The 26,097-nt window shown below is 38.2% G+C and overlaps 2 protein-coding genes across 3 annotated transcripts in view; both read left to right on the top strand.

Moving 5' to 3' along the window:
- The window catches only part of LOC124155842 (nose resistant to fluoxetine protein 6-like), a 29,450-nt gene extending 10,509 nt beyond the window's left edge, over positions 1-18,941 (top strand). The window contains exons 5-14 of the mRNA XM_046529990.1: positions 175-281; positions 2,433-2,626; positions 3,108-3,271; positions 5,932-6,100; positions 7,162-7,355; positions 7,528-7,657; positions 11,513-11,702; positions 15,332-15,474; positions 17,531-17,633; positions 17,902-18,941. Coding sequence (XP_046385946.1) covers positions 175-281; positions 2,433-2,626; positions 3,108-3,271; positions 5,932-6,100; positions 7,162-7,355; positions 7,528-7,657; positions 11,513-11,702; positions 15,332-15,474; positions 17,531-17,633; positions 17,902-17,933 — 1,426 coding nt within the window. The 3' untranslated portion in view covers positions 17,934-18,941. The remainder of the gene's footprint in view (positions 1-174; positions 282-2,432; positions 2,627-3,107; positions 3,272-5,931; positions 6,101-7,161; positions 7,356-7,527; positions 7,658-11,512; positions 11,703-15,331; positions 15,475-17,530; positions 17,634-17,901) is intronic.
- Positions 18,942-21,864: 2,923 nt separating this feature from the next.
- On the top strand, positions 21,865-25,841 carry LOC124155841 (nuclear receptor-binding factor 2-like). 2 transcript variants are annotated; one of them, XM_046529988.1, is made up of 5 exons: positions 21,865-22,054; positions 22,186-22,370; positions 22,780-22,911; positions 23,070-23,313; positions 25,267-25,841. In XM_046529988.1, exons 1-5 carry the CDS (start codon positions 22,031-22,033, stop codon positions 25,642-25,644), a joined length of 963 nt encoding a protein of 320 aa, XP_046385944.1. In that variant the 5' UTR covers positions 21,865-22,030; the 3' UTR covers positions 25,645-25,841. The 2 variants fall into 2 exon arrangements, with proteins under 2 accessions (XP_046385944.1, XP_046385945.1); XM_046529989.1 differs by having other exon boundaries at positions 21,865-22,094.
- Positions 25,842-26,097: the final 256 nt, after the last annotated feature.

Here is a 26,097-nt window from a genome sequence, read left to right as displayed (position 1 = left end):
GAATTTTTGGTATTTTAATGATTCATGCTGATAATATTCATACAAATAGATAAATATCCATGAAAAGTAAAGGTTTTGAAACTCAACACACTATTTCAAAATCAGAGGCATTATTATGCAGAGGTTATGGTACCATTAACATAAAAAATATAAAGCATGATCTCGCAATTCCAGATTTTTCTGTGCGCTGCTGACAGCAATTGCGATCGCTGGAGGCATCTATGATATCAAGACGGAAAAGCAAAGGAAGGAAGGCAGTGGACATAATATGGACGAAAAAGGTAGGAGCGGATATAACATGGTTCCAACAATACGACTAAAACAAATCCAGGATAAATGAGTAATTAATTTTATGAAAATCAGTTATTTGTTTTTGGATGAATAACTTAATTTTTTTTCCTCAAAATATTTCGTGAAAACACGGTTTCGACGTTTAACGTCATCTTCTGGCGAAAAGTACATACATTGGTGCAAGGAATATGCGAGATGAGGAGGTAGGTGGGGCCGATTCCCCCAAACTGACTAACTGCAGTGAAGGGTCGGCGAGAATTCGGAACTAAGGGTGTAAGAACCTCCTTTGCTTTTACAACCTGGGGAAAACCCAAGCCCAGCCTCTGCGCCCTACCAACTTCCATCATTCCCCCCCTCATCACCATTATAGTTTCCCCTCCACTCGCTCTAGCTACTGGGCAATTCCATTTTTGACGGAATTTACTCTAAATAAAACTGTGCAATAGAATCTTTCGATAAAATTGTAACATACAAAAAAATGTCAAACTTCTGAGCATGATCAAAAAAACATTAAAAAGGTGATAAAAAAAGGTGATGTTCATACACAGAAAAAAATTAATTATCAAAATACCTTCTAAATGTGCCCATAATTAACATGTGACGGAATTACTTCCAGGTAAACCTCCTAAGTGTAATGATTTCAAACATCTTCAAAACTCTGTGAATCGAAGTATACTTTGAAAACTTTTAATAAGGCTCTGAATAATGTTTCAAATGCTGATTTCATAAAATTCAATCATTTAGCTGTTGATTTATCGAGATAAAATATTTCCAGGCTAAATTTTAATTTGAGAGAAAAAGTTGACATTTTCATGGAAAAGGGTAGTTTCCTTCATCAAAGAAAACGAAAGGCATTGATTGCGATTCGTTACCCACCATTAGTGTATCCATAGTATAAAAATTATTTGGTTTTAGAAATCCCAGTTTAGACGAATGTCAATGGTCAATTTTAACCTCATTTAAAAAGGCCAGATTGGCGCCCATGCGATGCCGCTCCACGTGACGTCACAGGGACCTAGTTTCTATACGAGTAGATAGGAGTTTTACATCGTCTGAGATTACCAATGCATGCATGAGGCACAGGGCTCAGGGAAGCATCTGTTAATAATCACATATTAAAATTGCCTTTGATCGAAAAGTTTCCTTCGTTTGATAGGGTATTAATAATCCTTATTTAAGCCAAGCGCTACCGGCTAGCTGGGTACTCTGCTACCTGACAGCAGCCTGCATCGTATCGGCGCTCATAGCCTCGCACCAAGGTGGCCTCACACGGCGGCAGCTGGAACCAAAATGACGTCACACGGGCTTCTCCCAGCATTCATACTTAGCCGTCGCGTTTTCGCTCTCTTGAAAATTTTCACTTTTCATTTAATCGCGAAAAAAAATCGTCACTTAAAAATCTAAAAGCGTGTAATCTTTCGATTTAGGCAATTAAAAAAATAGGAACCCACCCTATTCCTCTTTTGTGTCTATTTCAAGTGTCAAACCTCCAGTATATAAGATGGTGTACCAATGTTTCTCACCAGAGGATGACGTTAACAGTCGAAACCATGGTCGTGTTTCATAAAAAATTCTGTGGAAAAACAAATTTTAAGTTATCCATCCAAAATTTTCTGCAAACTCCACAGATTATCGCCGGAAACCGCCAAATTATTCATTTCGCAACGTTGAAATCCCACGTTGCCTACATGGTCTAAAATTATGTAATAATTCCTTTAAGACAAGCGCGGATCTGTCAATCTATGCTGAGTAGAGAAATTTTCAGGATGATAGCGTATGAATCACCCGAGTTAATTCATCACGAAGGAAAGACCAGCGAGAGTGACGCGTTCCCTCGACTGGGTGGAACCCCTTAAATATAGGATTCTTGACTCTCACATTTAAGTTGTGTGCTGCATAAGTTTCAGGATGTGTTCATATCGATGGCAGGGGCGCGGACTGAAAGGAGGGGAACATAGGGGTGGCACTTCCCCACCCCTAGTCACGATCGTGAGGGGGAGGGCTAAGTCCCTCCAAAAATCATAAGTTGCAGCTCATTCCGTAATAGACACAGCCCGATTTGCAAAACTATTCATGTCTTCATCCTCAACAGCTCCTACATTCATACATCGACAACAATTCATTTTTTGATTTGCTCACAGGACTTCTGATGCGGGTGCTTTTGGCATTCTCACTACGGAGGACAATGCGTGATTTGTTTGACACCAAGACTCCTCCAGGTGATTTGGGCTGCATCCATGGGACGAGAGCCATTTTCTCTTTGGCACTGTTCATCATTCATAAATTCATTTCAGTCATGTTACTGCCACTAGCCAACCGGGATTACTTCGATGAGGTAAGTAACTTGTGTATCATTAAAGTCAATTGCAAGCCAAGTGAAATGTTCCACAAGTGCTAGCGAGTAAGCCATGAGGGCCTAACTGAGTATATACATAGTGTTTCAGGAGAAATCAGCAATACTTCAGGAGGTGGTGGGGGAGACAATTTTAAGCATTTTTTGTCCCTTCCAGTCCTTCCAGCTTCTGATTTCTCTTAATGAATGTAGATTTTGGGCGCATTTAAATGACGCAATGTCACCAGAGAGTTAAGTTCCACAAATTAGAAATTCTGTTTAACATTTAATGCTAATCACCACAAATCCACTTGAAATCAACGTGGATTCCACGTGGGTCCAACCACTCAATATCCACCACCACCAAATATCCACCACTCAACGTGGATTCCACGTGGGTTCCACGTGGATTCCACCACCCATTTCTCACTGGGGAGGAACAACTACAAACTTACATATTTCTCTCTCCACTTCTGTGACGCAGGAATATATGCAAGGATATGTCAGCATGCTGATGCGATCGTTTTGGGGCTTTGTGGATACTTTCGTTTTCATGAGTGGATTTCTCAATGCATATTCAGCTTTCACAGGACTAGCACGAGGTCGGCCCTTGAAAATTATGACATCGTACATCCATCGATATCTCAAGTAAGTACAATTTCAATTACTAAGCCATGTGTTTTTTTGCAGAAACCCACATCAGAACTTTTACCACCACGAACCACCTATTTAATGAGGAATTAGCTTTAAAATAATTATACCCTTTTTCCGAACTGATGGCGGCTGGGTGGAAAAGAGCAAGTAGCCAATCAGAAGCGCTGCCCCTTCCACCTCTCCCTTCCCCTCCATCCCCTTCCCTTTTCCACTCCGCTCCCCTCCATCCGGCCGACCGGCATTGCCAGCCTTGAGAATAACGGTACTTTCGGGGGCGGCGGAAGATTCTCAGACGTAGGCTGTGCGGTCTCCACAGATTCGAGTTGGCAACACTGCTAGCTGGAGAGCGATCTGCACTGCATGAAGTTCGGAGAGAGACTGCGGGCTCCTACACACTTTCTACTATCGCTCTCCTGTGATTGGCTAGAAGAGTGGGTGGGTTTCGAGCACGCTCAAGGTCAGCCGCCATCAGTTCAGAAAAATGGTATATCACTGAAAATTCACACAAATACATACACAACTCAGGCATGTAAATTTATTTTTACATTTCATTTTCAAGCATCATGCATACCTACTCTATTGCCTGCAATGCTGATTCCATCATTACTTTTTCTTTCCCACGAGGTACAACATTTCTCCAGTGCAGATGCTACTCTCCCTCTCACTAACATTAATATTCAACGTCAAATATCTATACATAATTACAAGCTAAAGTAATTATGTCTGTCTATGCACTCACTTAAACAAGAGGTCCCACACTGTGAGATATCAGTCCTCTGTCTGATTTGTAATCTCTACTCTGTGTCAGGATACCTGAAGAGCCCCAATAGGGTTAGTTTCCTTCATCAAAGAAAACGAAATGTATTGATTGCGATTCGTTACCCACCATTAGTGTATTCATAATATACAAATTATTTGGTTTTAGAAATCCCAGTTTAGATGAATGGCAATGGTCAATTTTTATCCTCATTTGAAAAAGGCCAGATTGGAGCCCATGCGATGCCACTCCACGTGACATCACATCGTGACGTTTTACATCGTCTGAGATTACCAATGCATGCATGAGGCACAGAGCTTAGGGAAACATGACTTAATAATCACCTATTAAAACTGGCAAAGTTTTCTTCTTTTGATAAGGTATTAATAATCCTTATTTAAGCCAAGTGCTACCAGCTAGCAGGGTACTCAGCTACCTGCTAGCAGCCTGCATCGTATCAGCGCTCAAGCCTCACCCCAAGGTCACCTCACAAGGCGGGAGGGGGAACCAGAAATGCGTCACACAGATTTTTTCCCATCATTCATACTTAGCCGTCGTGTTTTTGCACGCTTGATATTTTTCACTTTTTGTTTAATCATGATAAATAGATATCGTCACAAAAAAATCTAAAAGCATGAAATACGTACTCCAGGAGTAATAATCTTTCGATTTAGGCAATAAAAAAATAATAGGAAACCACCCTATTCCAAGAATTCAACTCTCAAGCACCCTTTCTACAGTCCTGCTAGTGAGAGTTGTCCCATGACAGCACAAAAGGAGGGGCATAGAACCCTGCACCAGTACAGTTTGCAGCCAATTGCTGTCCCCCAAACACACCTCACACCCTCGCATAGTCATACAACATTGTCACATCCATATGAAGCACCAAAACAAGGGATTCTTCCTTCGGATACTTCACGCTCGTCTTTTCTTCCGGCTCCCTTCTTCACGGAAGGCTTTTTTTTGTGTGTGACATGAGCGTTTCCCTTTCTTACCACGCAACTTTGCCCACTACCCCGAACGAGACCCTTCTACCTGTCATCGGACAACCCTCGGCAGCCACACTGCAATGTACTGGATTGTAGTTATTCACAAGCCCCTACTTAGCAACATGGATGCCACCGATCAAAATATGATCATAAGAGTTGAGTCTGAGCACCACTATTATCAAACTCAGGGGCTACATGAAAAAATAGAAAAAATATATGATTTCACAATTTGCTTTCTTTTGGTGGCACATTAAAAACTGTTTCCATCTTTAGTTTGATACTACAATGAAGTGAGCCTGCTAGGGTGCAATTCTTCATCTAAATCTTGTCCATGATTGGCTAACATAATTCAAAACTATTAAATAGAATAAAATGCATTCACTACACATTAAATCTCAAAATTAATGAGGAAATAGCAAATCCATCACATTAAAATTAAAATACGTATTAGATATAATTGAATGACTGAAAATAGTAAGAGTGTCAAAAGTGTGTAACCATTAGTGAAATATATGTTATTACCGAGCTAAAAAAATTAAACATTCCTAAAAAATGGATTCACCTATGATGATTTCAGAATACACCCATGACCTTTCCAAATTTTTGCATTTAAGCTGGAAAGAGAATATTTCTATTCCATTCCACCAGACCACACATTATGTATTCTGAACCAACGACATAATTTTGAAAGAAAAAAAAAACGAGCGAACATAGCAATACCTCCACTACACAAATGCTCAACAATCGCCCACCGAATCAAATCCTATCATCTAGTAGCCCTGGTAGTGCTAGATGAGTGGATTTGATTCAATGGGCGATTGTTGAGCGTTTATGCAGTGGAGGTATCGATAGTTATTATAAAGCCTTAAGTGTGGCACTCTGTAAAATGCAAGTCATTATTTTTACAGGTTTACTCCAGTTCTTTTCATCACAGTTTTATGGACAGAAATAATTTTTGAACAAGAACTCTCAGTGCCTCAATACCTACATTTTGGCAAATCTTTTGTAGACAATTGTAAAAGAAAATGGCTGAATATTTTGACATATACCAACACATTCAAAGGCATTGGTGAAATGGTAAGCTATTCTCTGGTAATATTGATAAATTACAACCTTAGTATGTACTAAGCATGTCAATTATTGCATTTACCAAAGGCACTTTTTAATGCAGAGGAATAATTTTCAAAAACAATTGCTGCACCAATAATACAGCAGATTCTGGATGATTAGAATTTGGATATTAGGGTCAGATTTTGGTCGAATTTCCAAGCACAGAATGTAACTGAAGAATTACCTTGAGTTTTCTCCGACTAATTGAGACAGAATGTTGTTTGAACAGACCTTACATCAGTGGCATTAGCCAAATATGTGACGATATACAGCTTTTTTAATCAGAAAATAATTTTGTACATTTTTTCTGACCAATGAATTTATTCAAGCACTTATTCACTTCTATAATTTCCCTTAGTGCTGTTGAACTCCTTATGTCATAAATACCAATTCTAATGGATCAATGGGAGCAATATGACTTTAAAGTCTAGTGAACTAGTTTGAAACCTTTCTATTAAAAAATCCTCTATATGCCTTGAACTACAGGATTCCTTACAACATGAACCAAATTATAATGATGCTTGGAAGATATCTTTTAACCATAAAAATGTCATATGATCTCCATTTCCCAACAGGTCACCCATCGATTTTATTATGCTGTTTAATAAATCACTTTCATTAACGTGTCCTAAAAAATAAGGGTCTACTCTTTGCAAAAGACAAAAATATTCCCACATACAATGAATATAATTTTTCCACAAATATAAAGTCAGTCCATGGGCAGGTATGTGAACTAGAATTCTTATCTCCCGTACAACAAAGGGTAAAGGCAGACAAGTGACATACGGAAACACCAAATATTATCTCTAATGAATGATTATCTTTTTAAAACTATATCTTTGGGAAATGGATGATAATAGGGCCCATATCCTATTTCATTCTAAATTACACTAACAATTATTAATTAATCAATCACGAAATACACTAACAATATTCATAAGACAAATGAAACGGTGATTTGCAGATCCGGACGCAATAAGAACAAATGCCAAAATTTTTATTTAATGTTTATTTTAACTTTTTTTCAGTGCTATCCAAATTCCCATCAACTGGAGACTGATATGCATATGTACTTGCTCTCACCATTCATCATCCTCTTTTTGTGGAAAATGCCAAAAACTGCAATTCCAACAATTTTGGGGGCAATGGCATTTCTATCCTACTCCAAATATAAAGTCATTATGACTGAAGAATTAAGTTCAGTAGTATATTATGGATCATAGTAAGTTATTACCCCTAGCCAAACAATAAGCTATTAAGTTCCTTGCTGCACATGCATATAATTAAGGCCTTCATATAAACTTTACATACGTATAGCTTTTCCTAAAATGATAAATGAATTATACGTCCAAATTCAAGGAAATTACTACAAACAACTAATGAAATCATTTCAGTGTGTCCAATTTTTCAAAGGCAGCTGACTTTATATATCTGAACTTCATTTATCGATTAATTCCATACTTATCTGGGATCCTACTGGCATATTATTTGAGGGACTTGAATAAAAAGAGGAAACTACCAAAGGTGAGCAGCAATCACACACCCTTCAGAAAAAACAGGTAATACAAGGTTCAGTAATAATTGATTAAAATCTACTTAAATCCTTTCCTGTCAATGAGGAAAACGTTTTATATGCTACGAGTAGCATAAGATTATGTTAAACCTTTTTCTACAGAGTTCTTCTTTGAGGAGGAGTTGCCCTGTACTTCTTATTTCTCCGATTTGGGACCCAACTCAACAGGGCACCCAGCCATTACCCCTGGCACTTGACTAGATCCTCCAACACTATCGTAGCACAAATGCACAGTCTACTTATTGCGTCATTAGTGTTTTTTTTAAACCAAGTACAGTCGGATCCGGATTTAACGTCTTCGCATTTAACGTTTTTCCGCATTTAGCGTTTATTTTTTGGGGTCCCGATTCATTCCCTATTATAACAATGTAAAAATAATCCGTATTTAGTGTTTCCGCATTTTGCGTTTTTCCGCATTTAAGGTCGTAAAAAATTTTCCCGCACAAGATTTTTTTGCCCGATTTAACGTTTTTTCATGACGGTTCATGCAAATGATTATCCAAATCTTCGAATTTCTGCTCATCAACAAGAAGAGTCCCGTAAACGTTTACCAAGAGTCGATAGAATCTACCGGGGGACGCTTATTCAACTGCTTTCTTCCGCGAATGCAGCGCTGGGACCTTCAACTCGCAAGCTGGGTGATTTGTCTTCTCGTAATGTTTCGTTCCCCTTCTGATCCAGACACCAGGCACTTTTTGAATCAGATGCGATCTAATGGAGCTAAGTCATCCCTTAATAACCTCTAACTACTATATCCTTCATTTCTTGAACTTGACTTCGATGATACGTGACGACTGATGACACAAGTTATTCTCCGAGGGCCGCTACAATGACGGTTTTCTCCTAATGTTTTCAATTGATGGCTTATGCCCCTTTCAACTCTACTCCATACAGGCAGTCCATTGTCAGCCCAATATTTTTCGGCTACTTTCTCTTTTCAAAAGAGGAGGCCCAATATCATTTGCGCAGTTCACAAGAAGATTCTTTCTATAATCCACTCCAAGGTCAGTCTCCACGGAGGAAGAGCGAAAGAACCGAGGAAGTGTTTCCATTGTCATGATCGTGAGCATTCTTTCCCTACGGAACAACATCATTTTACATCGTGATTTAGATATCCCGGAGCCCATTTACCGACATGCGGTTGGTTGATATCGCTGTCGATTCTAAGATATTTATCTGGGGCTATTTTAAGTCAAAAGAGAATGACAATCGGAGTTTTGACGAACTATCACGGTCCATGACTCTAAATAAATCGCTCATGCCGGGAAAAATCACCGCATAATCACCGTAAAAAAAGATCGCGGATAGAGCGCGGAAAAATACGAAAATCCAGCAGGAATCCCTTGGTGTTTGACTTCGACATCATAACTCGGACGAAGTTGCCAAACTCCAGAGGCAATGACAATTTGTCAATGAAATCCAGTTCTATTGAAGATTAAAACTTTTCACTTAACAGAGTTTAGCTAATCGCTATTCAAGGTCCAACCAAATTTTATTAAAAGCTGCCGAGAAACAAGGTGTCAAGGTGATCAGCGCGCCGCGTAAGCGACTCCTCCCGGATCCATTCGACCTGCATAAGGCCGCAGATATATGACAACGAATCTGGTGTTATCATCCAGTTGAATCACCATCGACTTGTAGGCATACTAGAAATAAGATTCTCCTTTTTTGGATGACCTCGAAATCCAAAATGTGCGCACAGGAGGCTTTTTAAAGGCTCATAAATCCCTCATATCGCCGAGGCAACAGAAAACGTTAAGTTGGCAAAATTCCAGAAAACCTCCCTTTTACTAGAAATTCGGTAGTTTAGAATTCGAGATTAGCGCTCGTCTGCTGTCCCTTTATTTCACTCATCTTTATTGATGCAATGACGATTTTTCGAGTACCTACTTACACCTTTTCTTATTAAATTAGAAATGCTCTGGTCACCTACATGTCACTTTTACAGAAAAAAATTTAAAATTTCATCGAGACCACTAAAATATGCGTAAAAATACAATCACTAATGTCCATAATAATATTCCTTGTGGGAGTGCTATTAAGTTGCGTATCTTATAATTTTCTTAATATATTTCATTAAAACAATTGTCATCCTCTCATTACTTATTTTTACTACCCATTTTTTTAGCTGATTCCTGAAAAGTATAATCCAACCGTCATTGGGCAGAGAACATTTAATCAATGAATTTGTTAATGCATGCAGCACCTTTTAGTTACTTAAAATAATATTTTTTATTCATAAAAAGCCATTCCAATCATTACAGACCCTGAAACCTGAAAAAAATGGCAGGTCCTCATTTAGTGTTTTTCCGCATTTAGTGTTTTAAATTTTGTCCCCCCTGAAAAACCTTAAATCAGGATTCTACTGTATTGCTTTTGATTTTCAATAATTTGTACCCCTATAAGAGCACCTACCTAACATATTTTTTAGCACTTTGGACTTTTAAATGCATTAATAGCATTAAAAATAATAAAGTTGGTAAGCAAAATGTACTACCACTAAATCCAGAAGTCCATAATTAGTAATGCTAAAAACTTATTTAAAAAGAATTTGTTTCTAAGATGTATCAAGTGCAGCATGATAAATAATGATTTCTAGATGATGCGACAAATTTCTCTTCGCAAAAATCGTTTCCCATTCAACTGCAGATTCCTGCTGTGAGGGGGATTGTAAATGAGTGGTAGGGTCGGGTTTAATTGCCGAGGAGTGGCACTAGGGCCTAGCAAAGCTTGGTCAAAAGGTAGGGCCGGAATATCGCTGACATTGCTACCTCAATGGTCACTTTCCTTACCCCACGAGAGCCATAGCCGGCATCCAGTCATTTGCATTAAAAGTGGCTGTCTTCTCCACCCGATATTCAGCATGAAAGGGTTAATTACTGTTCTTGCAACCAGGCAACACATCGTGAAGTATTCATTACGTTCCTAAGAAAGCCATAACCAAGCTATTAAGAGTTGCATTTATGGAGATCAGAAGTGAAAACAATTCAGCCAAGGTTACTTGTATGAACTGATATTTTTCCTAAAGTAGCACACTTAGCAACGTAGTTGCATATTTTACCAGTATTGTGCAGATAAAATGCATAATGCTGAAGTACCTAAAAATAGTGGGTAATCAACTCTAAGGATATGAGTTTCATTAAAACAAATGTCATATAATTCTCTAAATTACTCTCACTGACTATATTGTACTTGTAATACGTATGTTTTTGTCCAATTTGATGACCAAAGTTAATGCCATCAAAATATTTCTGATTGTAACCAGTAATATTACATGGTTTTCAAAAATGATAAAATTTGCAATTCACAACTCAAAATAATTGACTTAACTTCAAATAATCACAAATATCTTTGAGAATTTTTCAAATAACACTTAAAAATCATAGCAGTCAGTACATTTGAAGTGGATTAAAATTAAAGTCATATATGTGTATATTCCTTAGATTGCAACATTTACCAGGACCCTGCTAAGTCATATTACATTCTAATGGCCACTTATTGTAAATAATTTTTAATTTAATGATGTAAAACTGGGTGAAAAATATTTACAACTTACAATGTACAAAACCTGAGTGAGAAAACTAATTCATGCCTAAGAATAAATTGTTCTCATATCAACACGTACGTGTCAGAGATAAAAAGAATTTAAAAAACACAGACTATAAATCTGACATTAGGAAAATCCAAGTACATACATACATATAAGCTCTAACAATTAGCCAGGAAGTAAAACACTGAAATACTCATTTTTGTTGATCCCAATTAAACTTTTAGCATATTTAACTTTCTTCCAACTGTTTATGCAGGTGCTCCTGTTTGCTGGCAGTGTCATTGCATTGTGGAGTGCACACTATTCCTTCTTTAGAATGATTAATTCTTCTAGACCTGGAGCCACTGTTAATATCACAGAGTCAGCAAAATTTGGCACTGTTCAGCCTTTGTTGTGGAGCTTCGCTGTTTCCTGGCTATTTTATGTGTGCATCACAGGACAAGCAGGTAATACCATTATAAGACGAGATACATAAAAACTATTCCACCATTAATACTCCACAAATTAAAAGACTAAACATTCACAGGACCATGCATATCTTTCATTAATAGGTAGGTACTTACTTAAATAGGTAAGTACTTACATAAATGATAAACTTGAAGATTTATCTGATTGATTGTAAGTGAGGATCCAGACAATGGTTTATTGCAGGGGTACAACCTATGGCCAGCAAGCCCCGCACAACTCTTTTGATGTCAAGTCGAGGCTCTTTTGATTTCAAGTTGCAGTTTTCCAGTTTCATGCGCAAAAATATAATTATTTTATTTTCAAAAGTAAAAAAATATTGCAGAAGGAAAAACATCATGAATGTAGGAAGGATAGAGGATAAAGTTTCTCAATAACAAATACATTGCCGGTAGACAAATTCAAGCACTGTCGAAATGAGTTTGTGCAGCTGGTTGCATAACTCATGGCTCTTCATCCTCAAAATGCTGCAGACCCCAGGTCTGTTGGCCGTAATAATCACTCCTTTAATCCATAAAAATATCTTTGATTGAGGTGATTTTTCTTCAAAATATTAGTAGCTGCAAATATTTTCATCTTAAAGACCATAAGTTTGTATTTATCCTCACAAATTCATTTCCCATTCATTTTTAGGAGTGCATACCTCATAACTAACCTTCATATAATAAGGCTCAAAATTTTCCAGAGAAATAAATATTTTATTATCGCATACAATTATCTTGACTTTCTTCCTATTTATTTTCATTTTGTCCTAAATTACCTTCTTGCATCTCAGCTGACTTTCAAAAACCACTGTGTTGTGGTCATTGTTTACCTGCTCCTGATTAATTCTTGCATTGTGTCACCTGGTTTTATATAGCTTAGTCTCACCGGCATGTAGCCAACGTGGTATCCGGCTCTGTCTCTAGGATTACTCCAATTCCTGCAATCTTCTGGTTATTACCTGAGAGTATAATTCTGTACCCATAACTACAGAAGTCGTCCTCTCCTGTTCACGTGAAGTACTTGATCAAGTACTTGATCTCTCTTACTCCTACACAGTCCAACTCTACTACATCTCCATCTATAATTTCTCCAATTTTCCCCACGTCTCCTATGATCTAACGATCAATGCCCCAACCCTAAATCTGACTGTTTTAACTGGTGTATCCTTTCCAGTATACCCCGGTGCAGGAGCGGATCTATGGTGGAGCTAAGGGGACCATAGGGAGGACCAAATGGGGAGGCCCCCCCCATTGGATTGAAATACACACAAGATAAAATAGAAATTTTTAGAGTTTACCACTTTGCACTACAGTATTTAGTTATATTTTCCAATATATTTACCAACTTTAAGAAATTGAAATATAAATTAGCTCTAAACTTAGGGTTTATTTTACACGCTTTTGGTATGTTACAATCCCGCGGAAGATCCAGAGAGAGGCTTCAGGGGGCTATCCCCCCCCTCCCTTGGGTATCCAATTTGCACTAGATGGAATGGTCATTTTGTTCAGACCCCCACTACTGCTGGGAGGTTACCTCCACTTAGCCCACCACCTAGTCCCTACCCTGGATATGCCACTGCCCCAGAGGGAGTTCCAACTGGGGATCTATTTTACCTCCGGAATATTTTACCGCGAAGGATGTCATCAGTAATTCTTTGCTAAAACTTTCGCGGATGCTCGTCATGTTGAATAAAAACTTTTTGGGCTATGTCACCACGTCAATTCTTGGGTTGCCCCAACGTTTCCCGACCGATGCTGGTCGCTTTCTCAAGGGATTCTGAATAGTTGGGAATTTAAATTCTTATATATAAGTATCTAGGTCAGGTGGTGGGGGAAGGGGAGCGGGAGGTTGGAGGAGTGGGTTGTTGATTTTTTTTCTCACTACGGGTTGCCAAGTACAGCTAATTTCAATGCCAGTGTCCCTGTTGAAATTGTTCTTTTCTTCTTTAGATATTTCAATGGCTTCTCTGATGAGTCTCTGTTTGAAACCTTTTACTTTAGCAACAATTTTGGCTTCCTTGAGGTCGATTGTGTGGCCAAGCAGTGCATGTTCGGCTACCGTGGACTTTGTTGACTGCCCCAGTCGAATCACTCCCTAGTGCTTCTCTAGGTGTGTTTTGACTGATCTGCCTGTTTTGCCGATGAAGTTCTTCCCACAGGTCTGGCGAGGAATTTGGTAGACCCCTTCCTCTTGTAGTGGAGTTCTATCGTTGACGGTTTTTAAGAGATGTATTACCTGTATGTGAGGCAAGAAGATTGTTCTTATCTGGAATTTTCATAGGATATTTCCCATTATGTCAGTCATCCCCTTAATATATGGCAGGAAGGCTTTCTTCTGGTAGCTGAAGTCATTTGTGGATGAGTTCGTGGCTTCTGTGGTGATCTCGTTCTTTTTGATGACTTTATTAAATGTGCGAGAGGTAATTCTGTCATAGAATCTATTTCCCCGTAGAATGGCCTCTAGCTTCCACCTCTCTTCGGCAAAGTTGTTCGGGTCACTTATCATGTAGGAGTGGTGAATCAAGATGTTGACCACTCCATGTATTTGGGCTGGGTGATGGTGAGATAAAGCATACAGGTACGTACCGATTTGTTGTTTGTTTTCGATACACTGTATGCCCCAATGTTCCATCCATCTTCTTTTCCACGAGAACGTCCAAGAATGGAAGTTTTCCATCTTCCTCCACCTCCATTGTAAACTTCATGTTGTCGTTAATCCCATTCAAATATGTATAAGCTTTTCCCTGCCGTGCGTCCAAATTATAAAAGTGTCGTCAATATATCTGACCCAAATCTTAGGCTTGTGGGCAGCGTTCTGAATTGCTGTTTCTTCTACGTGTTCCATAAATATGTTTGCAATTGCTGGGGAGAGAGGGGAAGTCAATGTCATCAGGTTATGTCGAATGCACGGCTGCATCTTCTTGGGAAGGTAATGTGGTGGTCTCCCACTGCCTTCCACATCCCAGTGCTTCCACGAAGTTGACTCTCACCCAAAGCAATGGCAATCGATACCGGACCAATCCTCTGGATCTTCGCCGTCTAGTATCACTGCTGCCTCCCACCAGTGGAGTCGCTTTGACAGGGGCAGCTTGTTATCTGTCAAAATTCCCAGAAAATGTCTTCTTTTTTTCCATAAAATTCTAATATAATATTCTGGAGTCTCCAGGGTTAAAACCTGTGACCTTTGGGTTGACGGTCAAGTGCACTAGCCACTACACCATAGCATTATCCCCTATTTCACTCCCACCAACACCAAGGGTGCCGACTTACAAAAAATATTGGGGGGGGGGCCAAACTGGGGACCTTGCCCCACTAAATTTTATAAGTAGTGAATTTTAAGTTTTTAAGCATTTTAGAAGAGTCATTTGATCAATATTAGAACCCTGATCACTCCAATCTCGATACCTGGTCACTCCGGGGTAAATCGACAAGCCTTACACATTTTTCCTCACATCTGTAACGAATTTTTGGGGGGGCTCGGGCCCCCTCAAGCCCATGGAGTCTGACCAACTGACCAACACAGATGATTATCCTGAATTTCTCAACATATTATCTGTAATATACATAGATTTGTCTTGGTCTTATTTTTTATGGTTAACTCTTTTATTTTATTTCATGTACTTCAGAATGGCTGAACAAGATTCTAAGTTGGAAAGGATTTCAAATAACCTCCCGCCTATCATATACATTTTACATTAGCCAAATGTCCATAATGTTAGTTGAAGCGGGGAAAATTTCACTTCCTGTTAAGTTCTCTCCATTCTCACTGGTAAGTGGAAACTAGCACTACTATGGCAAGCATTATTAGATCCCATTTCATTCAAACATGTATGCAGTATTTTTCCTCAATATACACTGTATGATTGAATATACTGGAAAAAAATCCAGCAATATTATTGATCCTAATTTCAACCTAATTATAATTTGGCACTAAAAAATTTAAACCCATCGCAGCACAAACATGAAGTGCAAGAGAAATAGTCACATAAGATGTTTGTAAACAGCTGATGCAATACAACTCAATACATGCATAACAGGGTTATGATTTCAGGTGCTAAAATGCAATCAATATCAAAAACTTATTCCTTCGTTTAATTTTTGAAACATATCAATCAATGCAGTATGCAGTTTTATTGGTAAATAGTGAATTTAAAGATTGATAGTACAGTAAAACCTCTTTGTAGTGAACCTCTTTATCTCATAAAACCTCCACTTATCATACCAAGGAGACAACCCCGAGACTTCCTAACTACCAATGCAAATTGTAGCGAGACAACTAGACACCGTTAATGCAGTCGCGATTATGTACATGGAATGACGTTTTCAGCTATAAATGTTTCACACTAATTTTTTTTTTCTTTTACACCTTTAATATGCTGTAATTTTCACGTTAACCATTAGTTATGACCATTTTGTTCCATATGAGAGCATAACTAACAGTAAATAAGAAAAAAGGTATCCAACTATCCTAATCATTTTAAGTAACTGTTGAATTAAGAGAGATCACATCGCTTTCTCTTGAATCATGGTAAAAATCTTGCAGTAGCACTTGCAATATATTTTCATTAAATAACAAATATATGTTCACTAATGCATGCATGTTTATTTAAACGCATAAATATAATGGTTTAAAAGGCAGTACTTACTGCCTTTCATTTTCAAAGGATATGAAAAAAATGGAGTATATCACTAAAACCTCTCCATCGAGAACCTCCATGCATCAAATTGCCCAAATTTTGGTCCCCTCCATTACGATGTAAAGAGGTTTTACTGTAATACCATTAGAAGTTGGCATTGGGGCTATCAGGAAAGACAAATCATACCAACATATTTTCACTGATAAGGAACTGAAGGCTTTAAATTTGATGAAACCTTGTGAATATCACCTACATATGTATGTGTAGCACTCAACCATACGCATGAATGCAAGACAGTTATACTCTCAGAGAGCCATTTGAGGAGGGATATAAAGAGAAAATGTAATATATCATGATCACTATATGCATCAATGAAAGCACATGCACAGAAGCATTAACGCATATATCAGTGATAAAAGCAAACAATAATATATGCATATGTATGTAAAGAGTAAAATGGTATTTTTATGCTAATTTTTACAGGAACCTCAATGTTCCAAAATCAAACCTCAAATTAATTACACATGAGATATGAAGTGAAACACTTTGCACTTTCCACAAAAAAATTTATTACACTAGAGTCGACATGTTTCGCTGCACTGCAGCATTATCAAGACTAAACCAAGAAATTAACCATACCAATATATATACACAAATTGCACACTCGCAACATTTGAGAAATTGGGGGTGGAAGGTGGGGTGGAAAGGAGGGTTGGGAATTTTGAACTGACCATTGGTCTGGGGTGAGGTAGGGGAGGGGGGGATGGTGACTATTTTCAGGTGCTCGGAGGGTTTTTTTCCCCATTAGCTGAGGGAGGTCAAGGATCGGAGAATGGAAGGGAAAAACATTTTTTTTCCCTTCAAACCCTCCTTTCCACCCCCAATTTCTCAAATGTTTGCGAGTGTGCAATTTGTGTATATATATTGGTATGGTTAATTTCTTGGTTTAGTCTTGATAATGCTGAAGTGCAGCGAAACATGTTGACTCTAGTTTAATAAATTTTTGTGGAAAGCGCAAAGTGTTTCACTTCATATCTCATAATGGATCTCCACAAAGTATCTGCCTCATCCATCCAATTCATAATTACACATGAATGAAAACTCATTTTGGTACTGGGGCAATTTTAACGCTGCCCCCCTAACATGCCACTGATGTATGATATTTCTAAGCTATGAAATTATTTTCAGATTGACCTGAATACAATCACAAAAGTTGTTCTGGCAACTATCTGGCTCACTCTTATTTTCCTGATGCCCTTCACGGAACTGTGGAACTTGGCTACCGGAAAATGTAAGTATCACTCTGTGGTATCACTAAAAATAGCTCTTGATATAAATACTTAGGTTTTTTTACCGATTTCTGGTTTGTACAGAAGATCTTATAAAGACCTATAGCTCAAAAGGCTTTTCAAAAACCCACTTGTATTCAAATACCAATTAGGTACTCTTAACCAAGCTAATGAAATTTTCAAGTAAATTAAGTGAATTTACGATATACATAATTATATCTGATCACATTGAAGCAGTAATATATTAAAATATTTTTTCTTTAATTTCAGCTAAAATTAAAGCAGAGAAGAAACAAGAATAACAAATTGGAAGGGAAAAAATTTAATGTTGAGAATGCTAAGAATGAAAAAGTTAATAATACATGGCTGTAGCCAGTGAGAAGGAAGTCGAGTTGTAACTCCTCTTCCCCCTCCAAAATTTTTGGGGGGTTCAGTCATTAGATAAGCTTCCCCAGAAGACCCTTCCCCTTTTATGTATACCCCTTAAAAATAAACTCCCACACTCCTTTAAATTTCCCCCAAAGCATTTTCTGGACATGACCATAAAATCACGTCAAATTCCATTTCCCCCAAAAGCATTTTCTATACATGGCCATAGCATCACGTCAAAATTCCAGATATTTTAATAGGTCTAGCATATCATGTCATCAAATTACTGATGAACCTTTAAAAAACAGTCACACTATGCAAGAGGCTTCAGATTCATTTGATTCCAACTGTGTATTAATGAAGTCAACTGAAACAATAACATACAGGCAACATATAGGTTTGTTCCTGTGGTAGTGGCCTGAAACTCAAGAATTTTTAATGGACCAAACCTAACGGGGTGGTGAACAAAGACAAACTTCATCTTCTTAGAAAGTACTGTAAATTCAACAGAAAAAAGTCAACGGTAATGGACGGGATCGATTATGACAAGAACTTGGGAAAATAACTCCATGGAAGAAAAATCGCCAAATTGTGTATATGTGCTTATTTTACGAGTGTAAACTTAAAATTAAGGTCTCTTAAGCCATTCCGTCGCCACATGAAACGGTAGGCACAATCCACCAACACCTACGTGGTTCTTCGTTCCTCCACTACCTCTCTCAACTGCCGTAAAGTGTTGTTCACTGCCCTTTGTTGGCACAGCAGCCATCTCCATGGAGCTTTCCCTCACATCTCCGTTTGTTTGAAATCTGGTCAGTCATACCATTTTTAACCAGGAAAAAGGCGGCACCTTTCAACATTAATCGCCAATTGGTTGAGGTTAACTGTGAAAAATGTACATACGTCAAAAACGTTTGTAAGAGGGGCTTCAAGTTCCTTTTCGGCCACGCAAAAGTCCACTGCCACGTGAATATCCAAACAGCTCAACAGAGACCACCAGAGGCAGTGCGTGGAATGTGCTGAAGAAGTTTTTGCCATTTTGAAGGGGAAGGGGATGATTTTTTTGGGCACTATCACATAGTAATTTCTACACGTTGCTCGCCCTGAAGAAACACCTAGGAGGGATGAAGTTTGCGACGGACAACAAGGTGTAAAGGTCGTTTTACACGGGGCACGGAATTGTGCAGGTTAGAGCTACATTAATTTCTAAAATGGCGAGGAATTGCGCGAATGCATGAACGAAATTAGAACAGGGGCTATTTCGCCATCTCACGTCCATGCATTCTCACATGTGTTCTAGCAATTCACAGCTTTACATGAGGCAATTTTGACTGCGCCTTCGTACACACGTCAGATTGTGCAAGTACGTTCCCCTTGTAAAACGGCCTTAAAAGGAGATCAGTGCCCATCACAGCAACGCGGACAGAAGCTGATATGATAACCGGATTCAAAAGTTCATCGTGTGGATGGCGAAAGTAATCGAGCACCAAGGTGACTACATCGAAAAATAGCTGAAGCCATGACCTTGCCAAAGATGTATCCAACAATGCAAATAAATATCATATCCAATGATTAAAAAAAATTGGAGACCTTACTTTTAATTTTACCCTCGTATCTTCACTTCTGATACATCATCAAACAAAGAAGTTCACCTACGATGCTATCTTTTCTGTATAACTAGGGAATAATATTGAATTTTATATTTATTTTAAAAACTCTCGGGCCAATGTATTAGCCGAGAATCTCGGCAGATACATTGGTTCTTGGTATTCATCTTGCATACCACTTGGGTCTATAATTCCACCTGCTCGCACTTTGAGGGTTAAGCTACCTTAGCTTATTCTCTTTTGCATACAAGTAACTTAGTTTTCTTCCCATTTATTTTAATTATGTTTTCCACAAATACTTCTTCTATTTCAGTCATTGAGTCCGGTAGGTCCTCCTCCATGCTTGAAATGTCATTTGGGAATCATAGCATGTTCATTTCTTCTCCATTAACCTTGATTCCTTGTTCTACTATGTCTTTAATTGCTTCCTCTAGATGCACATAATGAATGAGTAATATCCTGGCCAGACCCCTTAGTTAATTTTTACCTCCATATTTCTTTCTCCTGGTGTGCGTACATTGCCAATGTGGTCCCTGTAGAGCTGATGGATGATTCTATGTCATGTTAGTCTTGCCCAAATTTCTCCATTGTGTTGAACACATTATTCCATTTGACATTATCAAATTTCTTTTCTAAGATCACAAAGACTACATACAATGACTAGCTTACTTGGATTATATTCCCTACCAGTAGTCAGAGACATATATTGCCTCCCTTGCCCTCTATTCTTCCATAGGCCAAATTGGTTTTCTGACAAGTTTTTCTTAATTTTGGCATCGATTTGTCTTCCTAAATATCCGAGTGAGGAGTTTGGAGGCATGTGATTTCTTAGCTTAGGGTTCAATGCTCCTCACATTCGTCAGCCCAAGCCTTATACTGTATGGTCACCACTGTGCGCCACTTCTTCTGTGTTCCAAGTCCTCTGGCAGCTCTCTGGGATTCATAGCAGTCTCCAATCATTCAATATAGTGCATCTAATGATTATTCTACAAACCTTTTCATCGATGGCCAATGTCTCTATCATCTACCAGCATTTCCCATTAGAATCTCTTATGTTTTTGCATCTTGATTTCCTCTCTCTAAAGTGTCTCTTGATTATGCTAAATGCTGTTTCTGAGTTCTCCTACATCATGTTTTCATTAATATTCCCACCCCAGCTTTCAATATATTTCTCTTTGGCATTTTCTGACTCTCTGATGACTTGATTCGTTAAACTCTTGTAGAGTTTTCCTTCATTTTCATTTCTTGCATTCTTGTACATCCTCCTTAAATCTAGGGGATCGGGTTGGTGTGGTGGCTATTGTGTTGGCTTCCAACCTCATGAGCTCGGGTTCAAATCCCGGTGGTTGCAAAGAGTTTTCGGAGACTGCCTGACCCCGGCTTGAATGTTGTTTGGAGGATATTTCAAGTGCAACACTCTGTACATTGGATGGGACAATAAGCAATGGTCCCATTGGTGCCTTTCGTTAAGAGCAGGGTACAATGCCGACACAGGGTTTCTCTCTGCCCTTCCTTCAAGGCGCAAACGACCTCAGCTGCCGGCCGCCTCCTCCATATACCATGCCATACCTCCTTCACACTATGAGAGCTATGATGTGACCAGTAATGCAAGGATTCTTGTTTTTGACCGGCCTACTTGCAAGTTGTTTCTCTACTACCTACCTCTGTGATGGTGTTTTTGAGGCTATTCCAACTCTCCTCCTCACTTTGGCTTTCCTCCTTTGCTATTTCCAGCTTATCATCAATGGAAGATTCCAACCTTCTTCTGATTTCTTTCTCTTCCAATGGCTTCAGATTCCTTCAGCTCACTGCCCTGAGAACGATGGCCGAGTCGGCCATCGAAATGTCGTCAATAATGCAGTTCCTGACCCGGCGGCGATCCCGAGAACTCACAATCAGTCTATTCGCCCGGAAAGCACTAAATCCGGGATTAGAACCCTTGTCCCTTCAGCCAGAAGCTAAAGCGCTCTAGCCAATTGGCTTTATTAGGCCACTACGCCATCCATGATAAAGCCAAGAATTAAAATTGATTGAGAGTAATTTTTTATGAATCCAAAGCAATTTGATTAAGTATTCACCATTTTTCACTAGACTAGCACTCCATATTTCCCTTCCAAAACTGAACTCACAACCACGTAATGAAAACCGGAAGAGAGAACCAACAGAAAGTCCACAACACATTCGAAAGCCGCCATCAAAGGCCGCCATCGTGGACGAATACACGCTTCGTTACATTCAACTGTCTTTTTTCGCAATACTCTGTGTAATTGTTTGTATTTGGCAGTGGGTGCCTAGCAATCTGTTTTTTTCGTATATATTTTTATTGTATGGCATTGAATAAGTTTTAAGTATCGTGATCGTGTAGTGATTACAATTTGCCTTGAACACTAATACATGTAAATGCTGCCGTAGAATCCCAGCGAATGGATTCGTCTGCTTTAAATTTGGTGAGGAAGTGCGCCTTGGATCTCAGTGAATGTCAGAAAAGTTGAGCATATGCTATTGCGACTCATTGAATATCATGATCTTCCTACCTTTATGATGGCATGACAGTATCTGTAATGTTTATTTGAACCAGGCTCATCAGCAACATCGTCGTGCAGAAGCACATTTACGCTACAGGAGGTTCGATGAAGCGATTAAGTGCCATAGGGAAGCGTCAAGGCTCCTTGGAGAAGCTATGAAACTTACGAATGTGGCAAAATCCCTGGAATCGTTGAATTTGCAGCGAGAATATCATGCTCAACAAGAAACCATTATAAAGTAAGCGTGGTCGTTAGGCAAGATGCTCCTATTTTCGAGGAACAGTTCTCACATGCTTTGGACGTCTTATACGGTGGATCTTATTTATGTACAGTTTTTAGCTTGACAATTTTGCTGTGTTATATTTATTTTGTGCCCTTGTATCTTGTCCGAAGTTTTCAGAGTGTTTATCTTTCAAAGGTTTATAGCTTTCTATATTGCAATGAAATGGATAGGATCATGGCATCTGTGAAGCATAAGTCGGTTATCAAAGTCGTGCGTTGAATGCGACAGTTGTGTGCATATTAAAATTATTTTAATTGTGCCCTCTAGTTATATAAATAGTTCAGGAAATGATTTTAAGTGTGCGAAAATCCTATTATTCGCATACAAAAATTCGCATTAAAGTGCATTTGTTATTTTATGCTAGAATGAAGGCCAATAGCTATGAAAAGCATTTAAAGAATGCTGCTTGTGATCAAAAGAAAGTTAATAGTAAGGAGTCACTGGACCAGCCTCAAAGAGAGTGCCATACGCATTGTCTCCAAGTAGAAATATACAGGTAAAATTTCCTCTGTTATCCTTAGAAATAAGAATTTATGTTGAAGCATTAGCGAAATTTAATAGCTGTTTTTTCCTTCTAAGCCTGGATCCTTGTGCATTAAATACCCCCCCTCCTTAATAGCCAGATTATGGAAGGTTTATTCTTATGTTTTGTAGGACAATGGAAGAAGCGGACTCACTTCTTCAAGTGCTGTTGAAAAAAGGGTCAGTCGATGCCGAAGTTTTGGGAAACAAAGAAAATAATCTCCCTGAAAATACTGTTACTGTGCCTGAACAAGAGCCAGTGGGTAAACTGGAACCTATTGGCTGGAAACCTTGCATGTCAGGGAGTAGGTTACCCAAAGATGATCATGCTGTAATTGAAGAGCTCAGAGTTGTCAACGAGCAGTTGAGATCTCAGGTTAGTTGTTTTGTCCTTCAGTAAGCTCATTTGGTCTTGTAAAATTATCCAATCTTAAGTACAGTTATTATTTATTCATTATTATTCGTGATTTTTGTTTGGTTTTATGTTATTTTTCATGTTTATGTGGATATTTATTTCTATATTCTTATTGTTAATCATGATCATTATTCAAATACTGTGTTATGGGCTCTCTGGTTGACCAGTGGGGGGGAATTCTTTAACTTAAAAAATAGCTACACAAACCTCTCATCTCCTTGTGGTATTCTGTATCCAAGGAGAAAAATAGGACTCCAGAGCTGGTGCTTGCTCGTGTAGCTCTGAATATTAGTCTGCAGGACTCTTTTAAGTGTTACCTAAGTTAGATACCTAATTCTGGGAGAAAGCTGGTGCTCCGAGTCAAAGAACCTGTGATTGCTCAAACTAAAATCCATTGGTTTGATTTTCTGATTGTCAGTTGGATATGAACTGGACCCTTCAGGTAGGCTTAGAAGCACTCCCACGTGAATTATTAGCAACCATGACTATACAGACATGCCCGAAAGACCATGCAGTATCTTAAACTGAGGACTTTATTCTGAAAAGCTTTTTCCCTTTAAAAAAATGTCTGCCTCCTACTGGGAAAGATTATCAATGATATTTAAAATACAATGGATATTTTTAGGCTTAGTTGTTCCAAGCATATCACTTAAATTTCATGTTTCTTGTTAGTAATTTTTATATGGCTTCTTTTTTTAAATTAGGCATCCACTGCTTTTCCTTAACCCATTATTCCCCAGACTGTATGCAGAGGTTTTAACTTTGTTTTTTTCGTATTTTCCAGTTTATTTTAGCCTAATTAAGATATATACGAGCATGCTGCGCCCGCTCCCAGCGGGCTTCCCCCGCTCTTTTCAATGCAGGTCCACAAAGGGATAGGCGCGTTTCTAATTTTAAAATTTAGAAAAAAAAGTCAGGGTCTTATGTACAAATTTAATTGGAATGTTCATGTACAAATTGAGGTCAGAGGACCTCTTTAAACACAACATTGGAAGTAATTACACTATCCTCTGTTAAACGCACATGATGACTCATACTTACGTATCAACAGGAGACTTGAATGTGGAATCAGCCACATTTTGATAAAAGTTATTTAAAGAATGCGAGATATTGTTGCAAATGGACAACTGTATCAGTTTGTGCGCCGTTAACGTCAGGAATATTTACCATTTTTTTTTATTATTCAAAAACCAATTTTAGGAAACAATAGCAATACTTAGGAAGTAAGATATGCCGTCGCATGTTCTCTGATAAATTCTGTGCATTTTGGTACCTCATTTGTAGAGTTTGGTTGCGTATAAGTTGAGAAAAAGGTATCTATGCAGTAGAAATAATATAGAAGATTCATTTAAAAAATTATTTTCAACATTATATATGATTTTCCTAATGTAGCGTTTATGCAACGCTGGGAAAACTCTGGCAAATAAAATTAAAAAATAGATTTTTAAAGCTTAGATTTTTCCAGCAACGATGAAAGTGAATGGCAAAAATAAATATGATGAATAACAAAACTTAGAACCAAAATAAAACATTACCAGTAATAAGATTCCTCAAGAAATCTTAGTAAAAAAATCATTTACAATTTATGATGCTTCAATGCCTTGAAAAAGGCAAATTTTTAACTAAAAACTATATAATTATATTAATGAAAATGGCTTGGTAAGAACTAGAGATATTTCAAAAAGTCAGTAAAACGAGGAAAAAAATATTCTTAAGTAAAGGTTTGTTTTGAGAATTAAAATTCAATAATGTTGCGTTTACACAACGCTGGGGATTAATGGGTTAAATCAATGTAAATTTTTTTATGTTGCTGTTATTTCCATACTCTTATAAACCTGAATAACCAAATGCTTCACCAAAACTTTTTTCAAGGACTACTTACTCATTCAGCGATTGTGATTATGTATTTGACAGATCGTTCACCTGTTGGAGGACTTGGAATATTGCCACAAAGAAAATGACCAATTACGGAGAAAAATAGTACGTTTAGAAGGTCAGCTTGGAAAATATCCAGTTGCCGGGCGAGGGAGCACTAACTCACATTTGCCCATGTGTGATGTGTTCAGTGATTGCATGTTGCAAAGAAAGGGTGGCGAAGCAAATCCTGTTGGGCCAGCATCCTGTTTACGTGTTACAACAGAGTCATCGCCAGGGTGCTCACCTTTTGTCCTGTCTCCATGTAGTGAGCTTAGTCCAGATGGTGGTCGGCAGCTGCCTGCTTTGGCACCCCTGGAGATGCCCACTTTCGACTTTCCTGGCCTACTCCCAAAACAAACTAGTGAAGAATTGTAAGACCTTTGCCACTAATGGATAATGAATAGTTGCTGGTACATATTTTGTAAAACACTGCCCTTGAAGAATGACACAGTGTAAGTTACACAATATCATCAATTTACCAATTTTGAGATATTTTATTTGTCACAAGACTGTTATTGTTTTGTATCAATATTTATTGCTTGTTAAAATAAACCCAAGTTAATATCCTTGTATTTTCTTGACAATTCCTTTTCACAATTATTCCTCCTGATGAGACAAAGTGAGGTCTGCATATTAATCAACTGGGCAGAATATCAATTAATTTAACCATGTAACTTCATCTTTCACTCTCATAAAGATGATTCAGTAGTACCCAATAAAAGGTAAAAAAAACTGAGTCGAGATAAAAAATGAAAAGATGCCAAAGTAGACATACCACCCACTGCATAATCGTGCCTGTTTACATCCAAGGCATGAAGTTTAAGATTT

This window comes from Ischnura elegans, chromosome 3 (assembly GCF_921293095.1).
Source record: "Ischnura elegans chromosome 3, ioIscEleg1.1, whole genome shotgun sequence".
NCBI lineage: Eukaryota > Metazoa > Arthropoda > Insecta > Odonata > Coenagrionidae > Ischnura > Ischnura elegans.
Note: the sequence above shows the minus strand (reverse complement) of the source record. Positions and strands in the feature narration are given on the sequence as shown.

Bases quoted from the DNA above. Each gene is read 5' to 3' on its own strand.
- LOC124155841 (XM_046529988.1), top strand. From the start codon at position 22,031: ATGGATTCGTCTGCTTTAAATTTG. The intron at 22,371-22,779 runs GTAAGCGTGGTC...ATTTTATGCTAG, and splicing joins CAACAAGAAACCATTATAAA to AATGAAGGCCAATAGCTATG. The intron at 22,912-23,069 runs GTAAAATTTCCT...TATGTTTTGTAG, and splicing joins CTCCAAGTAGAAATATACAG to GACAATGGAAGAAGCGGACT.